General features: G+C 43.5%; 1 protein-coding gene across 1 annotated transcript in view; it reads right to left on the bottom strand.

Annotated features, from left to right (window-relative positions):
- The window catches only part of DNAH8 (dynein axonemal heavy chain 8), a 1,267,128-nt gene that overhangs the window by 474,796 nt on the left and 765,327 nt on the right, over positions 1 to 27,005 (bottom strand). The window contains 3 exon segments of the mRNA XM_030199255.1: positions 3,676 to 3,863; positions 8,155 to 8,333; positions 25,009 to 25,181. Coding sequence (XP_030055115.1) covers positions 3,676 to 3,863; positions 8,155 to 8,333; positions 25,009 to 25,181 — 540 coding nt within the window.

Raw genomic sequence — 27,005 nt, 5'->3', positions numbered from 1 at the left:
AAGCTACTTAGGAAATTAGAACTGAGGAAATTCAATTTATTTTATTTTTTCATAGTTTAGCACTCAGTCTAGGTTCCAGTTTCAGGCAGGCTGATCTAAAGACTCACACACTGCAGGGAGGCAGTATTTCTCCTTTTATTTTTAGATTAAGTTTAGGAAGAAGAATCAAATGGAACACAACTTTTAAAGGAGAGATCTCTTGAAGATTGCAACTGGAAGTTTCCTTCAGCTAAGTACAGAGAGAGACAATTCACACTTTCTGAAACTCCTGTTTATCACCCAAGTGAACTGAGATTTAATGTTGAAAATAAAGGAAGAAGGAGAAATCCAATTAAAATAATTATACCACTATAAGACTAAGAATTGAGAGATTTTGGATAGTGACTTGCCTTATAAGTAAGCCCTGTAGGAAATAAGTTTATAAAAATGTTTAAATGAAATACACCTAAGAAACACTCCTATTTTGAGTTGGAAATCTTTCTTTTTTTTTTTAATTAATATTATCCAATATTTTACAAGACAATCCTCTTGTTCAGGAAAAGTATCTAGTAATCTACAAATTATGTAAACATAGTAAAACAAAAAGGTGAGGCTTAAAAAGCTTCACATTAACAGGAAAACTATACTCAAGTCCATACATGTGATCCAAGATTTCAGGAAATTACTGGAGACAAAATATCTAAAGGTTAATCAAAAAAGAAATTCTACAAGTACGGTTAAGTAGAGCAAACACTTGTAATTAACGCTTATCCACTTTCACTGAGGTTATGAGTGCAGATACATGAGACGGCTCTGTAAATACATATTTTTTTTCCTTAAGCTTTATTATACACTTGCAGGGGTACCTTAAAAAAAAGGTACCCCCCAAGTGTAGAATTTCAGGCCTAAGGAGCAGGAATTGTTTCCTTCGTCGTTGTGTCTCCTTGGAGACATCAGGAAACAATAAAACTTTTAAACCCAGAAAGGGTTTATCTTTATTTCAGAAAAACAGACGAAAGATCCAATTCTTGTCAGGTAATAGTGTGACTGTCGCCACCAATGTAGCTACAGTCGCTAATTCGGTATCTGAAGTTTCACGCAAAAGAGAAACATTTATCGGAGCTTCGGGTTGAGTGGTTCCTTTCCCAGGAATATAATAAACCATAGTCATTGGTGGTAGATTCTGTTCAGGAATTGATAAATTTTCACGCATATAGCGTTTCAACATATCCATAGGAGCAACATTTTGAAGTTTAGGAAAGTTGACAAATCTCAGATTATGATTTTTAGTGTAATTATCAAAAGTTTCCATTTTGTCTCTAAGACTCGTCAAATCTTTCATCATAATAGGTTGTGCCGTTTCAAGCTTCATAATTCTTTGATCCAAATTAACAAATTTCCCGTTCAAATCTTTAATCTGTTCATCTTTCTCTACCAAATTGCTTAAAAAACAAAAAGGCACACAACTGCTTACAAAACAGTAGATAAAAAAACAACAAAGCAGTGGAATCAAATGCATTGATTGGAACAATACCCGACGTGGCCACGTTTCGCCCTCAGGCTGCGTCAGGGGTACAAACTATAAAAACAAAACACAAGTATAAAAACATGTATAACCATACATATTAACAATGTATATACATGTCTATACATGTTTTTTTAGAACTTTTAAAGGATTGTTTTATATATGTTGAATCTTTTTTTAAATAATTGCCTTTTATTAGTTGAATCATGCTTATGACATTGTTAATATGTATGGTTATACATGTTTTTATACTTGTGTTTTGTTTTTATAGTTTGTACCCCTGACGCAGCCTGAGGGCGAAACGTGGCCACGTCGGGTATTGTTCCAATAAATGCATTTGATTCCACTGCTTTGTTGTTTTTTATCTACCAAATTGCTTTCCAGAGATTTAACTTTAGGCTGTACATCATTTATCTGCTTAAGGAAAACTTGTCCTAGGTTGGAAACCAGGTCCCACAAAGCTTCTAATGTCACATCTTTTGGTCTAGTCCTAAATTCTTTAGGAAGTTCAAACCTTATAGGCTGGTCTCGGTCCTCACTCTGCCCCTCTCCCCTCAGTTCGCGACGTTTCCACGGGCAAACTGCTCTCCAGTCCCACCTCTGTAGTAAGTGAAGCTTCGATTCGACGATCTCCTGGGCCCCTAACCTCTACGGGAGTGGACCCCGTCGAATCCAGAAGGAAAGAACTGGCGACTATCGGCTGCGGAGGGGGAGTGCGTTTGGCGGGGCTAAGAGTAACATCAAAGCCAGAGAGCGCCGAAGTCTCCATTTCACTGGCGTGCACCTCTGGAAGCGATCCGCCGTTGCGGTGAACTCCCTGCGATCTCAAATAACAATCCATCGGACCGGGTAATGAGGGAGTCAGCGGGGAAGCCCTACCCGCTAATCTCCCTCTTCGTTTAGGCATTTTTTTTTTAGGAGAACGAGAGTCACAGCAACCTAACAGCTTGCGGCCATCTTGGATCTCGGCTTGAGTTGGAAATCTTTGAAGTGTTATACTGACTTGTAATTTGGTTAGGAGACTAAATGTTTGGTTAGTAAAGAAATTAGAGTGTATACTGGATCCAGTAGGGAACCAGCAGTTCTAATGGTCTAATCCTGTACAATCTAACTGAAGAGTATTTCTTTCTGTTTACCAGTACAGTATTTATTATCTTTTAAAGATGATGTTTTATTTTATGTTCACTCTGTCTCTTGTGAGCTGAGCACAGTTAGTTCCCTCGGCTGGCACAGTTACATATTAGAAGTATTTTGATACTGTGTGAAGTCTTACCACAGACGGGTGACAAAAGGAAACTTTAAAAGGGAGGCTAAACTAAGAATTTAGCTACGCAGAGTTATTTTTTTTTTAAAGAAAAAAATGACGAAAAATAAAGAAAAATGATAAATACCAGTCGTCAGACTCTTTTCTTGGGCCTTACTAGGAGCACAGAAAAAAACTGTCACCTCATTCGTGGACAAGAAAAAACTGGGGAGGCACGCTCACGCGACAGGCAGGAAGTTGTTCACACATGCGCGGTGCGCACAGTTCGCGCACCAGAAGGCTCTGGCAAAACTTTTTATTTTTGCTGGTGAAAAATTTCAGACGTCGACCCACATGTGAGAACAAGCAGCCTGCTTGTCCTCGAAGAAACCTTAGTTACCCCACCACCATTTAGTTTTAGTTTTCCTTCCTTCCTGTTCCTCCTCTTTCAGAATAATTTGGTCTTTTGAATTAATGTTGTTTCTGTCCTATTCACAAATTTGTAGCATCATTCATGCTTTCTTTTCAGATTGTACAACGCCTTGTCCTGCAAGTCAGTTAAAGCATTACAGCAAATATTAAACTGAACTACCTTGACATTAACTCTAAGGTTCAGTCTCTGTGTATTCCATGCTGGTTGCATGAAAATGTCTGAGTTAGCTGTTTAATGTAGCAATTACCACAGACTAAAAGTTAGCATGTTGCAGTACTTGTGAGGTGGAGCTGGCACCAACCTTTGGCAAGCATTAATTCCCATGTTAAACTGCTAACACATCTCAAAGAGAAAAAGAACTTGGATTTTATAGTAATGGTTGAAACTTTTTCCTGCTGTGGTTACATTTTGCATGAGACTTTTTGTAAGCTTTCAAAACAGCACAATTGTCATTTCACTTCAAATGATCAAACTCTTCAAAAACTGATCTCTTACCATAGTAATAAAAAATCCAAACTCTGGATTTAAATCAACAAGGTCTCCATCAGAAAACAAAAATTGCTTTTTCCTTTCTTTCCTTGCAACCAAAACAATATATATTTGCTGGGCTGCCACTGATAAAACTGGGAGGTCAATTCTATTAAATTCATCAAAACATCCCCATGATCCAGATTGAGCAAGACCTACAATGAGACAAGAAAAAATATTTTCCAATTGTCATAACATTCCTAGTTATAACCTGACAATTTTAATTAGAAAAATATTCACAATGTTAAGAAAACTTCTGAAACATAAAAGACCTTGGAGTAAATATTCAAATCCACACATGTGGTCAGCAACAAGTGTTGACCACATAAGTGAGTTTCTTTTAAAATCAGGGGCATTGTACTGTTTTGGGATCTTGCCATGTTACTTGTGACCTGGATTGGCTACTGTTGGAAACAGGATACTGGGCTTGATGGACCTTTGGTCTATCCCAGTATGGCAACACTTAGGTTCTTATGTTCTTTGGTGTCAGTAAGTGCACATGCGCTAAACGTTTTAAATAGCCGTGTACTAATGGCAACAACAACGCATGACCATCAATACAAAAAGTCTGCCTTTGTATTCTGCAGTAAAAATGGCCTTAATGCAAAGGCACACTAAGGCCACTTTTTACCACTCCTTTTACTAATGACCCTTATATGAGTCAAAATGTATTTGTCCAAAGTAGGCTGGGATTTCAAACTAGGCTAAGAGCACAGATATATGGATAGTGGTGATATTCAGAATACATAAATAGCAGAAGTAGCTTTGTATGATTTAATTATCCACATAAAACTAATCTGGTATTTTCAATATTCAGACTTGAACGCTTACTCTGGCTGAAAATACATACGTAGATATATGGATCAATTATCATCTTTCTTTACACACTCGGGAGGTAATTCAATAAAGAGGGCACGGACTTTTAGACACCATGAATAGGCATAAATGACCAGAATACCAATATAAACATGCGTATGTCTGTGTATATATGAGTCAATGACAACAGTCCTGTTATATGCTATTCTATCAAATAGGACTTAAATATGATGACATGTAGTTTGAAGGTGGGCATACACATGGGCAGAGTATGGGAGGAGTGTGGGCAGGAATCACAGTTATGTAAATTATAGAATACTAAATAATTTATGTGCTTTTTAAACCATCTATGATAAAATACAAACCAGAGTACTAACTTAAAGAGAACTATGAGAAGACTAACTTTGAAGAATTATAAACCAAATATCCAAAATATGGATATTAAGGAAACATTTTTGTAAGTGAAGGAGAGATTCCCAGAGTGTTAACTCATCCAAACGGAGCAGCACCCAAAGGTAATATCTGCTCCTAAGGGTGGACAAGTTTCTCGATCATCGAACTTCTCCAAAATTTTACATGTAGTGTGAGCAAACACCCTGGAGAAAAATATGAATACCAGGAAACATCTAAAAAGGCAGGAAGTATATCGGGGGCATTTTAAGGGTGTGTCACAGGCGGTGTACCATTCCCAATGTGTATCAGTGATTCTGGTTAGCACATAGATGTTTAGGGAATGCAAGAAAATCGTCAGGACTTACATTAGCTATAAAGCCCAAATAACTGCAGCCACAGCTTTTTGTGACTGTGTTGGTACTGATTGGAGGAGAGCTGATACAAGAGTCTGTAAAGACCTGCCAAGTCTCCCGCATTTGGTGGGGGTCATCTCCCGCCAAAGCAGGAAAGTCTCCTGCAGAGACACACTGCCGGGCCATTTTTCTCACACTGCCACTGCCGCTTCTCTTGATGAGCAGCAGCGGCCGCAGAAAAACAACAAAAAAAGAAAGCGCAGGACCACAGCAGCCTTCAGGTATGCACTGTTGTCTCTGCTGGTCCTCTGCCCTCAGAATGGGAAGTTGAAGTCAGCAGGGGCAGAGGACCGACAGAGCATGCTTGAAAGCTGCTGCAGTCCCACACTTGCTTTTTTGCTGTTATGCAATGGCTGCTGCTGCTCATTGGGAGAACCCGCAGTGGCCAGGAAATAGATACCAGGGATGGGAAAGGGCATGGAGAAGGAGGCAAATACTGAATGGAGAGAGCAGATGGGAGAAATGATAAAAGAGTGGGGACAGTGGATGGAAGAGGGGTACAGAGAAAGAGATAAGTAGAAAGATGGGAGAGAGAAGGAGGGGACATGGGAAAAGGCAGAACAGAGAGAAGCTGCTGGGGAGAAGGATGGGGAGAAAGGGGGAGACCCTGGCTGGATGGATGGAGAGAGAAAGAGGGGAGATGCTGGATGAAAGGAGGGAAACAGCAGGGAAGACAGTGACATAGTAGATGACGGCAGAAAAGACCTGCACGGTCCATCCAGTCTGCCCAACAAGATAAACTCACATGTGCCATTTTTTGTGTTTACCTTACCTTGATTTGTACCAGTCATTTTCAGGGCACAGACCGTATAAATCTGCCCAGCACTCTCCCTGCCTCCCAACCAACAGCCCCATTTCCCACCGTCGGCTCTGGCACAGACCGTATAAGTCTGCCCAGCACTATCCCCGCCTCCCAATCACCAGCCCCGCCTCCCACCACCAGCTCTGCTGGAAGGATGGAGAGAAACAGAGAAGATGCTGGTTTGAAGGGTAGGGAGAGAAAGAGAAGAGACAGTGGAAGGATGGGGAGAGAGAGGAGACATGGTAAATGGAAAAGGGTAGAAAGAGAGAGACATTGGATGGAAGGAAGGGAAGAAAGAGAGACACTGGATGGAAGAATTGGGGAGAGGGTAGATGCTGGATGGGGAGAGGGTAGATGCTGGATGGAAGGATGGGGAAAGAAAGAGGGAAGACACTGGATCGAAGGATGGGGCGAGAAAGAGGGAAGACACTGGATGGAAGGGTAGGGAGAGAGGGGAGATGCTGGACAGAAACGGGTAAAGAGAGAGACAATGGTTAAAAGGGGAAAGAGAGGGAGACTGGATGGGAAGGATTGGGAGAGAGGGTAGATGGGTGGAAGGATGGGGAGAAAAAGAGGGAAGATGCTGGATAGGAGGATAGGAGAGAAAGAGGGAATATGCTGGACGGAAGGACAGGGAGAGAAAGAGGGGAGCTGCTGGATGGAAAGGGGGAGAGGATGGAGTTAGTGAAAGACTGGAGAATAAGAAGAAGGGGGCATGGGGAGAACAAAGGTGAGGAAAAGATGAAAAAGCCATAGGTAGATGAAGTAAAAAAGAGAGAAATTGAAGACTGGATACAGAAAAATAAACTGAAGAAAACAAAGAAAAAGAAGAGAGAAAAATGACAGATGAAAACCCTGGCAAAAGAGTTAAAAGAAGATAAAGCAAAGCAGAATCAAGAGACTAGGACCAACACAATTAGAAAAAGTTAATGGCCAGACAACAAAGGTACAAAAAAGAATTTATTTTTAATTTAGGATAAAATAATATGGTAGTTGTGTTAATAAATGCAAATAAAACACAAAATAGAAAATAAGGTGATACCTTTATATTAGACTGGTGCAATGGAGGGTTAAGTGATTTGCCCAGAGTCACAAGAAGCTGCAGTAGGAATTGAACCTAGTTCCCCAGGATCAAGGTCCGCTGCACTAACCATTAGATTACTCCTCCATAGGAATGCAATGGCATCTTTAGCATTTAGTGTGCACCTATTTTTAGTGTGCCCTAAAAACGCCAGTGCGCCTCAGTAAAAACCCCCTAAATGAGCCCTTCCCACGTGCCCTCCAGGTGCTCCCTATATGTGTGTATATGTGTACTGTATAAAATATCCACGTCCACTCCAACTAAACTAAGTCCCCAGGAATGCCTACACAAAGACTGGGTAAAAGTAGGAGCACATTTTCCATGTAGGCAGCCATGCAATTTTATAAAATCCCTTTTGTATGTGTAAAACAGGCTTTATAAAATGAATGCATAATTATACAGTTAATGCATGCTCCCATGGTAGCACAGGTTGGTAATTCTAACTGTTAGCCAGTTGAGATTTCAAGGTGTCCACAATTCATATGCATGAGACTATTTTGCATAAAACTGGAACAGAGTAAAGCAACTGTATCTATTTAGATTTGTGAGTTATCATGGAACCTGACTGGATGGGGATTTCTGAGTGTAGATTTGAGAATGGTGATATGCTGTAAGCAACAGTTTTCATATTTTTTCTCCTTTTTTCTCTATTTTTGCTTCTTTTCAATTTTTTTTTCTTTTATTTGATCTACTGGCATATTTATTTGTTTATAACATAATTTACTTAGTATTGCTCAAGCATTTACTATATTTTTTGCTCAGTTTTTGATAGGTATTTTATTGCTGAAAGATATTTTTCCTTGTATCCTGTACAGTTTACAGGTTTTGTCTCTCTTATTCATGTACAGATTTTGGTATATTTGTGTGCATAACAAAAAAATGTGAAGGTAGTTTGCAAATTTAAAAGAATAGAAGTTTTATCTATATAATTTAGTTGTTACCTTTAAATATCCTCCCTAGTCCTCTAAAGTCCATTTGATCTGAACAGTTAAACACGACAACATATTTTCCCAAGGCTTTGCCCATATCTTTCACTGTTTCTGTTTTACCAGTTCCAGCTGGTCCTGCTGGAGCTCCACCCATGTTCATTCCCAATGCCTGAGACAATGTGATATAACATCTGCAAAAAACAACAACAAGATTAAAATATGTATTGTATGTGGAGGGGCGTCTTTGATAAAACGACTAAGTCCGATTTTGGACGTATTGCTAGAAACACCCAAAAATTGAGCAGTGAACATAACCATTTTTGAAACTAAAAAATGTCTCTTTTTGGTGCGAAAATTGCCTTTTTCCTAGACGTTTTGTGCTCAGTGCATTTTTCTTTTGGGACCATTTCAGAAAACAAAATGTCCAAGAGAAAACCACCCAAAAACCAACGACTAGGATGTCTGCAAAGCAGTGGGACAGCCTAGGGGGTACCGCAGTGAACTAAAAGTGCCAGGTTCACATCTCACCATAACCCCCTTATATTATATGGTGAGCCCTCCAGGAGCAGAAAAATACCTACTGTACCTCATTGTACACCACTATAATAGCTCTCAAGCTTGCAGGTGTCACCAATATGTAGATACTGTAGGTATTTAGTGTTTTTTGGAGGGCTGACACATTCCACCACAACTGTACCAGTTACAGTGGGATATGGGTCTACGTTCCTTTCTCTATAGTCCACTGCACTGACCACTAGGACCACTAGGACCTACTTGCTGCTCTAATAGGAATGGCCATCATATCTGAAGCTGTCACAGAACCTGGTATATACTGTCACTGTCACATCTTAGGGGGCAGGGAGGGGGTAGTGACCACTGAGGGATTAAGGGGGTGTTATGCCTTAATCCCTCCAGTGGTCATTTAGGGCACCTTTTTGGTCACTTAGTCATGATTGAAACAGGTCTAGCCAAAAACATCTTAATTTTGTTCCTAGACGTTTTCATTTTTTTCCATTATTTGTTAAATATAATGAGAAAGTAGAAAGTTCCTATGGTCAGTGGAATGCAAGTATTAAGGCAAAAGAGCTATGAGTCATAAACCTGTGAAAATAATAAGGGAGTCATAGAATCAGCCTTGAGCTGGGTAGCCTTGTGTGAAACAGAAACAGTCTGTGCAAGGGTAGAAGGAATGCTGCTGACATTTGTAGATAAGAAAGAACAGGCTTCAAAGAAAAGGGTTGCTGACGTGCAGGCATTGGGTGCAGTACTAATTTAAGAGTATATAAGCAGAAGCACAATGAATGTAAGCTAAGCAAACATATATCTCTGTATTACTGCTGATCATATATTGTGAGTATACTTTGCTTCCAGTATGATGTTCTCATACTGCCTCTGTCCAAGGGAGGACAGTTGAAAAAATAAAAATTGTTGATTATTCTTCTTTATAATAGGTGTCAGTTTCTTTGTTTACATACATATAAGGTGTAAATAAACAAATTGGCGACCGCGGAAGGACGCGGCTGCCGTTGTTCTGATTAAGTTGTTGTATTGGTAATCGTGTGACTTTCTTTCCTATGATCTCCAGAAATGGCCAGCCTGGATTGAGTAGGTTATAGACTGTCAATCAGCTGAACCGTGAGTATATCTTGAAGCAAAGTCTTTTGAAAAATTGCTTTTTTATTTTTATTCTTGTATCTTTCATTATCTATATTATTGTTTGCTGTGTATTTTGCTAGCTTAGGCATTGTTTGTTATTATATCATGAGACCTTTTCAGTCTAAGAAGGAACCATCCCCTCAACCCGCTGCAGAGGGTTGGGGAGAAACATCTACTACTCCTTATGTTTTGTATGTAGATAGCCGAAAGAATTGCTCACCCCTTGTGCATGTTAAGGATACTTTTCCCTTTGAGGCACCCGTTATTCAAAAGGTCTGTGAGAAATGGGCTGGATATGCCTCACAGGATTCATTTTTATCATGGCCAGGTGCTGGTTCATTTGTAAGAACTCAGCTGTTGTCTGTTTTAAAATACATACAACAAAACAAAAAGGGAAAATCCTTGCAGAAACATTTACATGTTTTAAATCTGTTCATAGTTGCAGCAGACTTATACCATGCTGATAAAATGAAAATTGAGACACAGACGAGTGAAACAGCATGCATGAAGGCAAACGAGGAAGTTCAAAAACAGCCTCCTTCATACCAGAGCTCTGAAGCTGCCGCAGCAACACTACAACATCTTGGATACCTTTTACAGAACCAGCTGCCACTGCTGAATTAGGAATGTTAATTAGACAATTACAATCATTATTACATGTTGTTACCCATGAATTGGACATTGCTTCAACCGCCCTACAAAGGCAGATTGATGATGATGTTTGTGAACTTATTAATGATACCTCATGTTGTACTGTTATCAGAAATCAATCAATAATTGTGAAAAATGCAATGCAGCGCATTCTTTCTCTAGCAAGAACTCAAGTAAGTGATTATGAAGGAATATTAGACATGTCATGGTGGGATACCATAAAAAATTGGTTTGGAGGATTAGGTCCCTGGTTAAGAGGGATTGTGACTGAATGTATTGTTTTCATATGTGTTGCAGGACTCTTATTATGTTGTTTGCCTTGTTTGCTTAGCTGCTGCAGACGAGCATGTCAAAATTCATTGAAGATGACCATGGTAACTCAGATACAAAATGTAATGTCTGCTGAAACCAGTGACTATGAACCAAACTGTCCTGGGTTACTGATGACTCCCGAAAGTTCTATGGTTTGATAGAAAATGTTTGTCATTGCCATGACGGCCTGAGGTGTTACCTATTTATAGGATGATGCCCAGTCTAACAGTGATGAAAACTATAACCATAAAATTTTGGTGAACCTTGCTTTACAAGGTTCAAGGGAGGATTTGTTAAATATAATGAGAAAGTAGAAAGTTCCTATGGTCAGTGGAATGCAAGTATTAAGGCAAAAGAGCTATGAGTCATAAACCTGTGAAAATAATAAGGGAGTCATAGAATCAGCCTTGAGCTGGGTAGCCTTGTGTGAAACAGAGACAGTCTGTGCAAGGGTAGAAGGAATGCTGCTGACATTTGTAGATAAGAAAGAACAGGCTTCAAAGAAAAGGGTTGCTGACGTGCAGGCATTGGGTGCAGTACTAATTTAAGAGTATATAAGCAGAAGCGCAATGAATGTAAGCTAAGCAAACATATATCTCTGTATTACTGCTGATCATATATTGTGAGTATACTTTGCTTCCAGTATGATGTTCTCATACTGCCTCTGTCCAAGGGAGGACAGTTGAAAAAATAAAAATTGTTGATTATTCTTCTTTATAATAGGTGTCAGTTTCTTTGTTTACATACATATAAGGTGTAAATAAACATATTGCAGAAAAACATCTATCTTAATCCACCAATCACAGAACCCCATTTTTCAAACTAGTGTCACCCACTCTGTTACTGCATTCAACCCTGCAACATTGGATATTCACGTTAAATTCAGTAATCCCAGCAGGACTGAATAGAGAAATAGAGCCAATGACGCTAGTTTGAAATATGGGGTTCAATGATTGGTGGATTAAGTGTCAAGTGTCTTTATAAATGGGTTGTATAACAGAGTGGCCACCATCTTGACTGAGGAAAGGGGAGTTGGCAAGACAGATTTGGTTAAGTGAAACAACAAATATTTTATAGTTTTGTTATTATGAATACAGGGGGAAAGATAAGAGGATTGAGAATGAAGTTTTAACTATAGGCTTCTTTTTAGATACAGCAGCAGCGAAACATGAGACACGTTGGAAGACTGATCCCCTGAGCTGAAAAATGAATCAGATAAGTACTATACTACTTATTAATTAGGTAAGTGAAAATATTGTTGAAGGGCCAATGACGATGAAGGGGAATCAGTCTTGGTGAAAAGAAACTGTGAAGTTCACCGAGTATCACCGCTGAGGCCCTGTTAAAATTAATTGTTTGGGTACTACATTATTAGTAACATTTGTAATCCTAGACATAGACCTTGAATATTAAATGGCCATTGTTATAAGATTTGAGGTCCAGTTAAAACTGAGAGTTGCCATAGAAGAGAGTATTGTATATATGAAACATAGCTGATGCTACGTTATGTCTTTTTATAAATTTGTTCTGGGAGGAGTGGTGTTGGAGTGATCAGGATTCCTCAGTTTAAAAATCAAGTCCTCTGGGAGTAAGGGGCTAGAGGCCTGAAAGCTGTCTGAATAGGGCACAAAGCTGAATCTTAACCTAAGGCATCTGATACTCTTGCACCAGTCCTACTCTCTCTGACAATGATGCTTCTCCTTTATTTTTTCTCTATTGCTCTCATCTGCTTCTAGTCATCCTCAGGTAGATTTTACTCCTTCTCCCTCTCATCAATGGACAGAAATATTTGGGATGGCAACAGGAGTGCAAATCACAGTGACATTTCCTCATATTATGCATATCTTCTTTCAAATAGGGAAGGGAATGGAACTTGATATACTGCCTTTCTGTGGTTTTTGCAACTACATTCAACGCGGTTTACATAAATAGGGCCAGACACTTTGTGAAATACCGCAACATCTTGCAAAAAGACACTCGAAACCTATATAGAAAGCTAGCTGTCCCTGCTGGCGTTGCTCAGCGATACGTTAGTACTTTGTAATTGAGAAAAGCAAGGTTTATTTGTGTGTAATAACACTGTATAAGTATGTGTATTTTTAATGTGTGAAATGAAACATAAAACATAGGTATAGATATATGTATATAAATATATTTTTATTTATACAAACAGAAATAGAACACACAGGATCACCACTATCACCGATCCTTTTCAACCTCATGATGACTCCACTAGCCAAAACCTTATCCACCCAAGGCCTTAACCCATCTATCTACTTTGATGATGTTACATTATACATCCCCTACAAGCACGATCTGGTGGAAATCACCAATGAAATCAAGCTAAGCTTAAACATCATGAACTCATGCACAAATGCATTCCAACTAAAACTCAATGCAGAAAAAACACACTGTCTCATCATCTCATCCCAATACAATACATACAAACCCACAAACATTAACACCTCAGGATACACCCTCCCTATCTCAGATAGCCTGAAAATTCTCGGTGTAACAATCGACCGTAACCTATCATTAGAGACCCAAGCGAAATCCACCATAAAGAAAATGTTTTTCTCAATGTGGAAACTCAAACACATGAAACCATTTATCCCAAGGGAAATATTTCGTAACATGGTACAGTCAATGGTACTAAGCCACGCAGATTACTGTAATGGAATCTATGCAGGATGCAAGGATAAAGAAACTTCAGACCACCCAAAACACAGCAGCCAGGCTTGTATTTAGAAAAACACGCTTTGACAGCGTTAAACCACTCTGAGAAAAATTGCACTGGCTACCAATCAAAGAACGTATCACTTTCAAAATCTGCACGACTGTTCATATAATTATTTACGGTGAGGCACCAGGATATTGTTTATAATTAGGATCTGCCTCACCCATTTGCGCAGCGGAAGCCATGGGCTCTCTGTACTATCCTAGAGAGAACTGCAAATCCCCTCTAGATACTTAATTACCCCAACCCTGAATCTGCTCATGACAGGCTTACACCGTCAAGGCAGTATAGACCCTTGTAATTAGAAAGGAACCCAGTATGTAGTAGATATAATAAGATAGTTTATTACAATCTTACCAATGGTAATACAGGTAGGTTAAGCATTCACATAATGGAGCAGCATATCCTGGCACGTCCTCTCTCTCTAGCCTTCTGGAGTCTTCCTTCTCTGGTCTTCTTCTCCTCTCGTCTCCTTCTCCTCTCATCTGATCTAATACTCCTCAAACTGCTGCTTATATACAATTTTGGCCCTATTCATTTCAATGGACCCCAGCTGTCTCAACAGGGCTCTTGGTTCTTATCAGCTGATCAGAATGACTTCATATGTTCCCAAACCTTCCTCTAGCCCCCCCTTTGGATGTTCTCACCCGGGGTGCAGCTGACCCAGCACTATCTCTACATAACCATAGCAACTCTTGCTTATGACGTCTTGCAGGTCCCAGTCTTAGGATTGTTTATAGAGTAGATTGCCCCACCCTTGCCAGTTCAGCACTTGCCACAGTGATATGTAACTGTGTCAAAGGTGATCTCTGATTTTTACAGGCTAGCTCTCTTTTGTATCAGAGAAGATTCTGATTTTAAGAAGCCTAGCTCTTATTATGAGCCATTGGCCTGTATTTTACTGAGAGCAAGGGCTAGCATAACTCTTCAATATATGACAGACCTCATCGACCTGCCTACCAGAAACACCACAAAATCTGCACGATCATACCTAAACCTTCACTGCCCAAGCAGCAAAAGACTCAAATACAAATCCACCTATGCATCCAGCTTTTCCTACCTAAGCGCACAACTATGGAACACATTGCCAAAAGCAGTAAAAAATACGCTCGACCTCCTAAATTTTCAGAAAGCACTAAAGACAGACCTGTTCAGAAGAGCATACCCCATCGACCCAACATAAAAATACCTGGACACTTGCGACACAATGTAACCAAAGACCGTAATGGACATTACCTGACTCTTCTTCCCCCTTTCCCTCTCTATGTTCCCCCCAGTTGTACCTACCATTCTTGTACCTCATTCTACCACAATATCACTTTGTATTCATTCATACCATGTATTTGTTCAGACCGGAATCGGCTAACGCCATTAACGGTTATATGTAAGCCACATTGAGCCTGCAAAATGTGGGAAATGTGGGATACAAATGTAATAAATAAATAAATACCAGTGTTCACCATTGGTTCTATGGCCACGACTCTAAATTGTGCAGCCATGGAATATGCATGACCCCCCAGGATGTGCAGGATAATGAAGTCCAATGAGGTGCCCATCCAGGTCATGACCCCAAATGCAGGTTTCATGACCCCATTTGGAATTACAAACTACAGTTTGAGAAGCTCTGCTTTATGCATTTGCTGCACCTTGTACTAAGAGACTCCTTTGGCTTTGGAAGCAAAGGAATTGGCAGCTGCCATCAAGCTACTAATTGAGAAATGCTCAAAAATAGCAGGGTATTTCCATCAAAGAACAAAAGGTGAGTATAAACTACGTGAAAGGCAGGAAGCAGCAAGACCTCCTATACACCAGCTCATTTAGGATTTTTGCATCAGATGGCATTCCACTTATCTAATGCTAGACAGGTTAGAGGAACAATGGGCAGCCCTCCATCATATGTCACTGGAGACCAAAATTGGTATTAAATAACCCCCGGATATGTTAAGAAGGTAAAATTATGTATAATCATACCTGATAATTTTCTTTCCATTAATCATAGCTGATCAATCCATAGACTGGTGGGTTGTGTCCATCTACCAGCAGGTGGAGATAGAGAGCAAACTTTTGCCTCCCTATATGTGGTCATGTGCTGCCGGAAACTCCTCAGTATGTCGATATCAAAGCTCCATCCGCAGGACTCAGCACTTAGAGAATTACACCCACGAAGGGACACTCTGCCCAGCTCACCACCGCCGAAACGGGGGAGGGGAATTAACCCAGCTCATCCCCACACAAGTGGGGGAGGGGAATCCGTCCAGCTCATCCCCGCGGAGCGGGGGAGGGACACCACACCCGCCGATGCGGGGGGATCTGGCTTATCCTGCAACCGCAACCGCGGGAGGAGCTGACTGACCCTAACACCGCCGAAGCGGGAGGGGTACAAAGCTGCCCTACAGCCGCACGAAGCGGGAGGGAGTGCCGGCAGAATTTATGTCTCAATCCAGCCCCGAAAACGGGGGGGGAGAGGAATGCAGCAGCTCACTGTAACACAAACTCGTCTCAACTCTTGAAGAATCCAAGTGAAAAAACTTGAACACGAAGTCTTTCTGAAGTAACTGAAGACTAAACTTGAACCTGAAATGCAACCAGAATAAAAACAGTACAGATATCTGGGAGGGGCTATGGATTGATCAGCTATGATTAATGGAAAGAAAATTATCAGGTATGATTATACATAATTTTACCTTCCATATCATCAAGCTGATCAATCCATAGACTGGTGGGATGTACCGAAGCAGTACTCACCCAGGGCGGGACATTGAAATCCCTGACCTCAACACTGAAGCTCCAAACCGGGCCTCCGCCCGTGCAGCCACCGCCAAACGGTAAGCTTGGAGAATGTATGAGCCGAAGCCCAAGTTGCCGCCTTGCATATCTCTTCCAAGGAGACGGATCCGGCCTCTGCCATCGAGGCCGCCTGAGCTCTCGTGGAGTGAGCCTTCAGCTGGATAGGCGGCACCTTCCTTGCGGCCACATAAGCCGCTGCAATGGCTTCCTTGACCCATCTTGCCACTGTAGGCTTAGCAGCCTGCAGACCCTTACAAGGACCTGCAAACAGGACAAACAGATGATCCGATTTCCGGAAATCATTGGTCACTTCCAAGTATCTGATGATGACTCGCCTCACATCCAGATATTTAAGAGCAGAGTACTCCTCTGGGTAGTCCTCCCTCCGAAAGGAAGGGAGACAGAGCTGCTGAATCACATGGAAGCGAGAAACAATCTTGGGCAGAAAGGAAGGCACTGTGCGAATAGTCACTCCTGCCTCAGTGAACTGCAGAAAAGGCTCTCGACATGAGAGCGCCTGGAGCTCGGAAACTCTTCTGGCTGAAGTGATAGCCACCAAAAAGACTGCTTTCCACGTCAGGTCTTTCAGAGATGCCCTTGACAAGGGTTCAAAAGGCGGCTTCTGCAATGCTCTTAGCACCAGGTTGAGATTCCACGCAGGCACCACTGAGTGCAGAGGAGGGCGCAGGTGATTAACTCCCTTGAGAAAGCGCACCACATCTGGCTGCGAAGCCAGGGAAGCACCCTTCAGGCGGCCCCTGAAGCAAGCCAGAGCCGCTACCTGGACTTTAAGGGAACTGAGCGACAGGCCTTTCTCCAGACCTTCTTGCAGGAACGCCAACACTGAAGAAATTGGAGCAGTGAAGGGAGAAAGTGAGCCTGCTTCACACCACGCTGCAAAGATACGCCAAACCCTGGCGTAAGCAGTAGAAGTAGAGCGCTTCCTCGCTCTTAGCATAGTGGCGATGACCTTGTCTGAGAAGCCCTTCTTCCTCAGACGCTGCCGCTCAATAGCCAGGCCTTAAGCCCAAAGGGGGAGGGATCCTCCATCACCACGGGACCCTGATGTAACAGGCCCTGCTCCACTGACAGCCGCAGAGGATCGTCGACTGAGAGCCTGATCAAGTCCGCATACCAGGGACGTCTGGGCCAATCCGGACCCACCAGGATTACCCTGCCGGGATGCTTTGCCACCCGGTCTAGCACCCTGCCCAACCTGGGCCAGGGCGGGAACACATAGAGGAGCTCTTGTGTCGGCCACTGCTGGAGAAGAGCATCTACTCCCAGGGATCGAGGGTCCCGTCCTCTGCTGAAAAAGCGCGGCACTTGGCAATTGGCCGATGACGCCATCAGATCTAGGCTCGGCTGGCCCCAGCGCTTCGTGATGTCCAAGAACGCCTGAGCAGATAGTTGCCACTCTCCGGGCTCCAAGGTATGGCGACTGAGAAAGACCGCCTTGACATTCATGGCTCCAGCAATGTGGGCCGCTGAAAGCTGCTCCAGGTTCGCTTCCGCCCACTGGCAAAGATTCATAGCCTCCTTGGCTAGAGGGGCGCTCTTGGTACCTCCCTGGCGGTTGACATAGGCCACAGCCGTGGCATTGTCTGACAGGACCCGTACAGGCTTCAACACCAGTACCGGGATGAACTCCAAAAGCGCCAACCGAATGGCTCTGAGTTCCAGGAGGTTGATAGACCACTTTGCCTCTGCAGGAGACCAGAGCCCCTGCGCTGTCCTTCCCAAGCAGTGGGCTCCCCAGCCCGACAAAGAGGCGTCCGTCGTGACGACAATCCACTCTGGGGTCACCAGAGGCATTCCCGCAGACAACTTGTCTGTCTGCATCCACCAGCTCAGCGCCTTGCGCACTGCTGGGTCCAAGGGAAGGCGCACGGCATAATCCTCCGACATCGGAGTCCAGCGCCGCAGCAAAGATTGCTGAAGTGGTCTCATATGAGCCCTGGCCCAGGGCACTACTTCCATCGTGGCCGTCATAGAGCCCAACAGCTGCACATAGTCCCAAGCCCGAGGAGGAGAGGCTACTAGGAACTGGTCCACTTGAGCCTGAAGTTTGACAATCCGATTGTCTGGCAGGAACACTCTGCCCACTTGGGTGTCGAATCGAACTCCCAGGTACTCCAGGGACTGAGTCGGGCGCAGCTGGCTCTTCTCCCAGTTGATGATCCATCCCAGGGAGCTCAAAAGAGCAACTACCCGGTCCACAGCTTTGCCGCACTCTGCATAAGAGGGGGCTCGGATCAACCAGTCGTCCAGATAAGGATGGACTTGTACCCCTTCCTTTCGTAGGAAGGCCGCAATGACCACCATTACTTTGGAAAAGGTCCGCGGAGCAGTAGCCAACCCGAATGGGAGGGCTCTGAACTGGAAGTGTCGTCCCAGGACTGCAAAACGCAGAAAGCGTTGATGAGGAGGCCAGATGGGAATATGCAGATACGCTTCCTTGATGTCCAAGGAGGCCAAGAACTCTCCTGCCTTCACTGCCGCTATAACAGAGCGGAGAGTCTCCATGCGAAAGTGCCGCACTTTCAAGGCCCGATTGACCCCTTTGAGGTCGAGGATAGGCCGGACAGAACCTCCTTTCTTTGGTACCACAAAGTAAATGGAGTAACGTCCCTTGCCAAGCTGACTTTCTGGCACCGGAACGACCGCGCCCAGGCGGATCAGATTGTCCAAGGTCTGCTGCACTGCCACAGCTTGACCAGAGACTTGCAGGGAGAGAGTACGAACCCGTCTCTTAAGGGTCGGCAGAACTCTAGCTTGTAGCCGTCTCTGATGACTTCCAGCACCCACGCGTCTGAAGTTATTGTGGTCCACTCGCCCCGAAACGAGGACAGCCGTCCTCCAATCTGCACTGGGGCGTGGACCAAGGCCCCGTCATTGGGTACGAGACCCTGGGGGAGGACCGGAGGGAGCACCTCCGGGACGGCGGTCTCTGCGAAAGGAATGCTGCTTGGGGGAGAAATTCCTCTTGAAGGAAGAGGGGGCAGAGGAACCCGACTTGCCCGGGCGGTACCGACGGGCTTCCTGCAACCGTCCTCTGGAGGTACCGGGTCGAGTACTAGCCCGAGCCCTGACCTCTGGTAATTTTTTGCCCTTGGACGTGCCGAGATCGGTCACGATTTTGTCCAGCTCGACCCCAAAGAGCAGCTTGCCTTTAAAAGGCAATCTAGCCAGGCGGGATTTAGAGGCGTGGTCAGCAGACCAATGTTTCAGCCAAAGCCACCGCCACGCAGAGACTGTCTGAGCCATGCCTTTAGCTGAGGCTCTCAAGACATCATACAGCAAGTCTGCCAAATAGGCTAAGCCCGATTCCAGGGCCGGCCAATCAGCCCTCAAGGAATGATCCGAGGGGGAAGCCCGCTGCACCATAGTCAGGCACACCCTGGCCACATAGGAGCCGCAAACTGAGGCCTGGAAACTTAAAGCAGCTGCCTCAAAGGACGACCTTAAGGCCGCCTCCAATCTTCTGTCTTGGGCGTCCTTTAGGGCCGTGCCACCTTCCACCGGCAAAGCCGTTTTCTTAGTCACCGCAGTGATTAAAGAATCCACGGTAGGCCACAGATAGGCCTCACGTTCACTCACAGCCAAAGGATAGAGGCGGGACATAGCCCTAGCCACTTTAAGGCTCGCTTCCGGGACATCCCATTGAGCCGAAATTAAGGTGTGCATGGCATCATGCACGTGGAAGGTTCTAGGCGGGCGCTTCGTCCCCAGCATAATGGCAGAGCCAACAGGGGCTGAGGGAGAGACGTCCTCCGGAGAGGAAATCTTCAAAGTGTCCATGGCCTGTAACAACAGGTTGGGCAAATCCTCTGGGCTAAAAAGCCGCGCTGCAGAGGGGTCATCCGCTCCATCCGAGCGGGGATCTATCTCCTCCAAGGAATCCGCAAGGACCGTTGGGAGACCTCAGACACGCTGCCCTCATCTACATCGGAGGAGACAAAGTCCTCCAAGGCCTGGGAATCAACCCGAGGGCGTTACCTCTGGGAACCTCAACCTCTTTACCAGACGAGGGAGCAGGGGCAGCGTTTTGCATGAGGAAAGCCTGATGCAGCAGCAAAACAAACTCGGGGGAGAAACCCCCCAGACTGTGCACTTCCGCAGCCTGGGCAACAGCCCTAGACGCACCCTCAACCGGCGCTCACACGAGCGGGGAGAGACATGCTGCGCATCCAAAATGGCGTCCGGCGCGACACTCCGCGAAGGAGCCGCGCGGGAAAAAACGGCGCTTAACTTTAGCCGCTTTTGTGCCGTCGCCCAAATTAAGGGCGTTCATGGCATTAATGTCTCCAACCTCAAGGGCGGCCCACGAAGAAGCCGTCCGAGCCGCGTGGCCGGCCAAGATGGCGGAGGCGAGGAGAGGGGGATGGGCGTTTATGGCGGGAAAAACCGCCACGCCGGAGGAAGGACCGGGACATTCATCGGTCACTAAGCTGTCACCCATCAAGGGCGAATCAGGCTGTAAAACCCCCGCATCCCCTTTAGAAGCGCTCCAGCGATCCGGGGAGCGACCCTTTGCGCCCTCGCCCTCCGACGCCATATGCCACGAGGAGAAGAATCGGGGAACCCCCTGCCCGCTATAAAAAGGTAAAATTACCTGCTTGCCGCTCCGAGCTGTAACGAACTGGTGTCCCAGTGAGTAGCTGCAATGAACGTTTAAATAAACGTCGAAATAAACGCCTTTAAGGACGTTTAAAATTTTTTTTTTTTTTTTTTTTTTAACGGAGCCAGCGGGAGGGGGGAGAAAAGGAGGGACCTGGCACCACCAGGTTTGCACTTGCTCAAAAGAGCCCTCAACCCCAGGCCTCAACAAAACCTAAGGATTAGGCTTGGAGGCCTAGCCAGAGCTGCTGCTGTGTGTGACCACCACCTGCTGAGATAGAGAACATACTGGGGAGTTTCCGGCAGCACATGACCACATATAGGGAGGCAAAAGTTTGCTCTCTATCTCCACCTGCTGGTAGATGGACACAACCCACCAGTCTATGGATTGATCAGCTTGATGATATGGAACAGAAAAATATGACAGACAACTGATGTCATGAAGTTCTTCAAGGATACCATGGAGAAACTGAATTTCAGAAGGGCTCCTTTAAACCTTGTTTTACCAATAATGAATATTCTGAAAATGAATTTATATGATTTTTTGGCAGTGACAAGAAAGATTTTGGTGCTGGTGGACTCTTTCTATGTTGAGGTCCAAGAAAGGTTGAAACCCCTTCACATGTGGGTGAAAGAACTATTGCCTTGCAGTGCAACACAATGATTACCGGAGAGATAAGTTGATGAGCCAAGTGGAGGGAAGGAAGCAGCAGCAGAGAAAAGGCTAGGCACAATGGCAAGCAGTAGAGGAAACATGAGAAGCACTGTGTCAGCTACCAATTGCCCCCAACTTTGTGTGCCAGTCCTCATGGGTCATCATCACAGAACAATCTTTGGTGACAGAAGCCATACCACAGTGATAACTGGAAGAGCACTGGTCTGCTGCAAGTGAAACCCCTACATGAATTTCTGTGACACAGTAAATTATACAGCCAGTCAAGACCACAACTAGACCTGTTGGCATTCTGGGCACACAAATTGGTAGTCTAGCCAACATTTCCTGTCTTTATTCAGTGTGAACATATATTCACTATGACAGGGGATATTATAAATCCACATTGCTCACAGCTATTACTAGATTTAGTGAGAAAACTAGTGTTTCAAAAATCCATTTGCTTGGTTTCTTTAGTTTCTATGTGAATGTGAGTAGGGGGGGGGGGGGCTGAGTGCACAGCTCACTATCCTAATGCAAACCCACTCTGTTCTCAGTATCTTGACAGCTGCTACTCTAGTCAAAGCTGTGTGGTCTCCTTGGGTTCTGTTAGTTGCACATTCAAAACAACCTCCTAATTCCTCAACCCTCTATACTGGTGTACCACTTTCTACCCTGCTACAGCCTAGTCTGTTCTCTTGATTTGGTGCCCTGCTGTATTGTCACAAGTGCTACTCCAGCTTTTGTATTATGTCAATACCTGTCCTGCTACTGCCCAGTCTGCTCTCTTAAGAGTCAATTTGACTAAGCTGCATTAAAAAAGGGCTTAGTGCACCTTATCCAGGACTTTCCTGCGCACTAAGCCCATTTTTACCCCAGTAGTAAAATGATTGGCAACGGCACATAATTAATGCAGGAGCATTCACTGCCTCCTATTTAGGAGATGCTAAGTGTTCCTATTTTAGGAGGTGAGGCTGCCTTGATAGCTGATGCTGCTGTAAATTTGGAGGACTGCCACATGGGAGGGGAGTGAAAAGAGAGATGCTGGACCATGGGGAGGAGAGAAGGGTGAGAGATACCAGATTGTGCAGGGCGGCATGGGAAGGGGGGGGGGGGGGGGGGGAAATTATAGGCAAGTGCATACAATGAAACAGGGGGAGAGGCTGAGCCACTAATGGGTGGGGCCTGGTTCCCTGAGGCCCCCCTGTGGCTAGGCCCCTGTTGTATACCATTTATCACCCCCATTTATTATTTCATTTGGGGGGAAGTTATCAACATGGGCTACCATTAAGTTGGGTTATTTTAACCCATCAGGTTACTTTAGCACAGGGTTCAATTTTATTAAGTGAGAGCCTGTGCTAAAATCACCTGACTTCTCAGTAGCCAGTACTGATAACTTCCCCCCATTACAGTCTTATTTTATACATAACAAACAAAGTAAAGGTACTTTTACAGAAGCAACTGTAGTAGTATTAGAGAAACCCATTACAGGCAAAAAATTACAGGTGCATTTAATTACATTACATTATACAGAGCTTATAGCCCGCAGATACCAATATAGTTCACTGCAGGTTACATAAATATTGACAATTGAACCAGATGTTCAAATAAACTTACAAAAAAATTATACAATCAGCAAAACAATCTCTAGGAACTCATTTTCTATGGAATACAACAAATTTACGAAATAGAAAAGTTTTAAGCATCCTTCTGGATTATGATTATAAGATTTATGCAAAAATCCTAATGGAATGATTGTCAATAATAATAACTTAATTCACTTCTCTCAAACAGGATTTGTCAAGGAAAGGTTAGCTAGAACTTTTTGTTGTGTTTTACAAATTGCTTAACATCTGAACAATTCTGCTTGTGTGATTTCTTTGGATGCTGAGAAAGTTTTTGATTATATTGAATTGAATTTTTTATTTCAAATTTTATATTTGTTCCAACTAGGTAAAATGTTTACTGACGTGATTAAAATAGTATACTATAATTTACAGCCTGTTTGAGTATAAATTCAACCTTAACTCAGCAATTCTCTTTTAACAGACATACTAAGCAAGGTTGTCCTCTATCCCATTCATGTTTATCCTAACATTAGAACCTTTGTTAATTCAAATTCAAGAATCAGAGAAAATTAAGGGTACACAGATGATGTCTTATTACACATCTTATCTGAACCATCTATATGAGAATTATTTAGAAAATTTTGGAGCCCTCTCTAGTTATACTATAAATTGGACTAAAATGGGGTTATTACTACTTAATATATATTGTACTCAAGATGGACTATAATCAGTCCCTAAAGATAAGAACATAAAGCCTTGCCATACTGAGACAAAAGGGCCATCAAGTATCCTGTTTCCAACAGTGGCCAATCCAGATCACTAATACCTGGCAAGGCCCCAAACGAGTACCAGGAACTGAGGACCAGCATTGAATATCCAGTGCTAATTATAGTTATACTGGCTGCTGGAGCTTATGCGGGCTATAGAAATGATAAGTAATAGTAGTACTAGTCATGGCTGATATTCAGCCAGGATCAACATAAGAGACTTATGCAGGCCTCAGCTGAATATTGGCTGGTACCCGCATAAGGGATGCAGGTGCCCTCTGTTCCTCTGATTTTCCTCTCCCTCCCACCTCCGACGTGAAGGAAGACCGAGCCCCCCCCCACCCCATTCCCTAGTAAAGTCCTGGTGGTCTAGTGGGGTCCTTAAAGCATGAGTGATGCCACCACAACCTCTAACACACCTGTAATAATGATACTGCAACCTGGAAGTTAACCTTTTTGCTGTCCTAACTTTAGCCGCTTACTTAACCAGTTTGCAATCTGAATATGGCTGCTAATCAGTTAAATCCAGGCTCCACTCAAACTCTACCCCCGCACCAACCTGGCACTAATGGGACAACACAAAGGCGGTCAGTAGTACCACTGATGATCAGCATTTGGGTTAAATTGCTTTGAATATCAGGCAGTGAGTTAAGAGAAGAAAAAGGAAAGCTATATGTGAAGAATAAAAGCAAAAAATAATATTAAAATTGGTGGTATTATCTTGAGGTGGAGGTGAGGGCAAGGTCGGAGCTTGGGTTCCTCAAACAAAAAGGTGTTTCACTGTCTGTCTGTGTTTATTTATGTTTCTTAAACTCTGTTACTGTTTTAGCTTCCACAGTCCAACCAAGGAGAGCGCTGCATATTTCTATCACTCTTCAATGAAAAAAATATTTTCTGACATTTCCTGTCAGTCAAACCTCTTGGCATCTCACATCATGGAATGTTTTAGAATTTCATTTCCCTTGATACAGGTTTGCTTCTTGTGCATTACTGATTCCTTGCAGGTACTAGAGAACTAAATATTTACACCCTAGAAGAAAGCTGAAGGGAGATATGCAAAGTCTCATTTCATAAAATATCTGATACAGACCCTATACCATTTTACTGGATGCTCACCTATCTGTTAGAGGAGTAATAACCAGACGATCAGTGCAGCCTAGAAATTCATTCTGGTAAACAAAGTGAACATCTGTGATGGAGACCCAGATCTGATCTAAATCTTCCTTAAAGTAGAATCTGCTCTGCTTTAGCCATTCAAAATCTGTTACTGACTTGATGTGCATTTTTACCTGAAACCAAAAGAATGAAATAAAGTTACTTTTTCTAACTAATTACAAATTACTTAATGTTTATGTTTAAATATAAAAACCAAAAATGGAGAAACAAATTCCCACCAATATAGCATAAAACCCAATACACTAAAAGGATCCTTTCAACAGCCCTAGTTAAGTGCTTCCTTTTTTCCTGCTTTGATGTTAACTGTCAGAATTACTTTGAGAAAACAGAGATGACAGACACAGAGTGCAAGCATTTATATTCAAATGCATTAAAGTCTAAGAGACTGACGTGGAGGGGCATAATTGAACAAAAACGTCTATCTCCACGGGCGTTTATCTCCGAGATCGGGTCCGTGAAGGGGCGGACCGAACCGTAATTTCGAAAAAAATAGACGTCCATGTTTTATTCGACAATTTGTGAGCTGGGCGTTTTTGTTTTTCAGTGATAATGGAAAATGAAAGCGCCCAGCTCAAAAACGAATAAATCCAAGGCATTTTGTTCGTGGGAGGGGCCAGGATTCGTAGTGCACATGCCAGGACACCAACCGGGCACCCTAGGGGGCACTTTAAAAAAAAAAAAAAAAGGTAAAAGAGCTCCCAGGTGCATAGCATCCTTCCCTTGGGTGTTGAGCCCCCCAAATCCCCCTCAAAACCCACCACCCACAAGTCTACACCATTACTATAGCCCTAAGGGGTGAAGGGGGGCACCTACATGTGGGTACAGAGGGTTTGGGGGGGTTGAACAACTAAGCATTAAGCAGCACAACTGTAACAGGTAGGGGGGGATGGGCCTGGGTCCACCTGCCTGAAGTCCACTGCACCCCCCAATAACTGCTCCAGTGACCTGCATACTGCTGCCAGGGAGGTGGGTATGACATTTGAGGGTGAAAATAAACAGTTGTGAAACGGCATATTTTGTGGTGGGAGGGGGTTAGTGACCACTGGGGGACTCAGGGGAGGTCATCCCCGATTCCCTCCAGTGGTCATCTGGTCATTTAGGGCACTTTTTGGGGCCTTATTCGTGGAAAAACAGGGTCCAGGAAAAGTGCCCTAAATTCTCGCTAAAAACGCATATTTTTTTTCCATTATCGGCGAAAGGCGCCTATCTCTGATCGGCCGATAACCACGCCCCAGTTCCGCCTTCACCACGCCTTTGACACGCCCCCATCAACTTTGTCCGCATCCGCGACGAAGTGCAGTTGAAAACGTCCAAATTCGGCTTTCGATTATACCGCTTTATTCGTTTTTGTGAGATAAACGTCTATCTCCCGATTTGGGTCGCAATATAGGCGTTTTTCTTTTTCAATTATAAGCTGGACAGAGTGCAATGCATGGGCATTTAAATCTATTAGATTAAATATTTAAAAAACAACTTGTTTAACAATCACAGTATTAAATAAAGATTGAGTGTCCTATGAAGGTTTTTTGACCAATGATATAAGCAGAAAGCTGTCAGCAGAATTAAGCTGGTTTTATATCTAATACCGGCAATTATACAGTCATCTGAGGTCTTTTTCCTCCATTATCATTATTATTATCATTTTACAAGATTCTCTGCAACATTTACAGACAAGTGTTTATTTTGGAAAAGTAGTATTTGAAGGGCGCGAGTTTCCACTTCAGTATGTTGTGTTTGAACATAAACATAAAAATATATCTATAGAACTATTAAGCAAACACAGGATACTAGAGAGCTGGCGGGACAGAATGGACATCATGAGAACAATTTCCAGTGGCATCGAAAGCGAAGTTACTCACCTGTAACAGATGTTCTTTTAGGACAGCAGGATACATTCTCACATACGGGTGACGTTATCTGACTGAGCCCTGGTGCAG

Source organism: Microcaecilia unicolor, chromosome 3, assembly GCF_901765095.1.
Source record: "Microcaecilia unicolor chromosome 3, aMicUni1.1, whole genome shotgun sequence".
Lineage (NCBI taxonomy): Eukaryota > Metazoa > Chordata > Amphibia > Gymnophiona > Siphonopidae > Microcaecilia > Microcaecilia unicolor.
The sequence above is the reverse complement of the archived record's forward strand: the minus strand, read 5'-3'. Positions and strand labels throughout refer to the sequence as shown.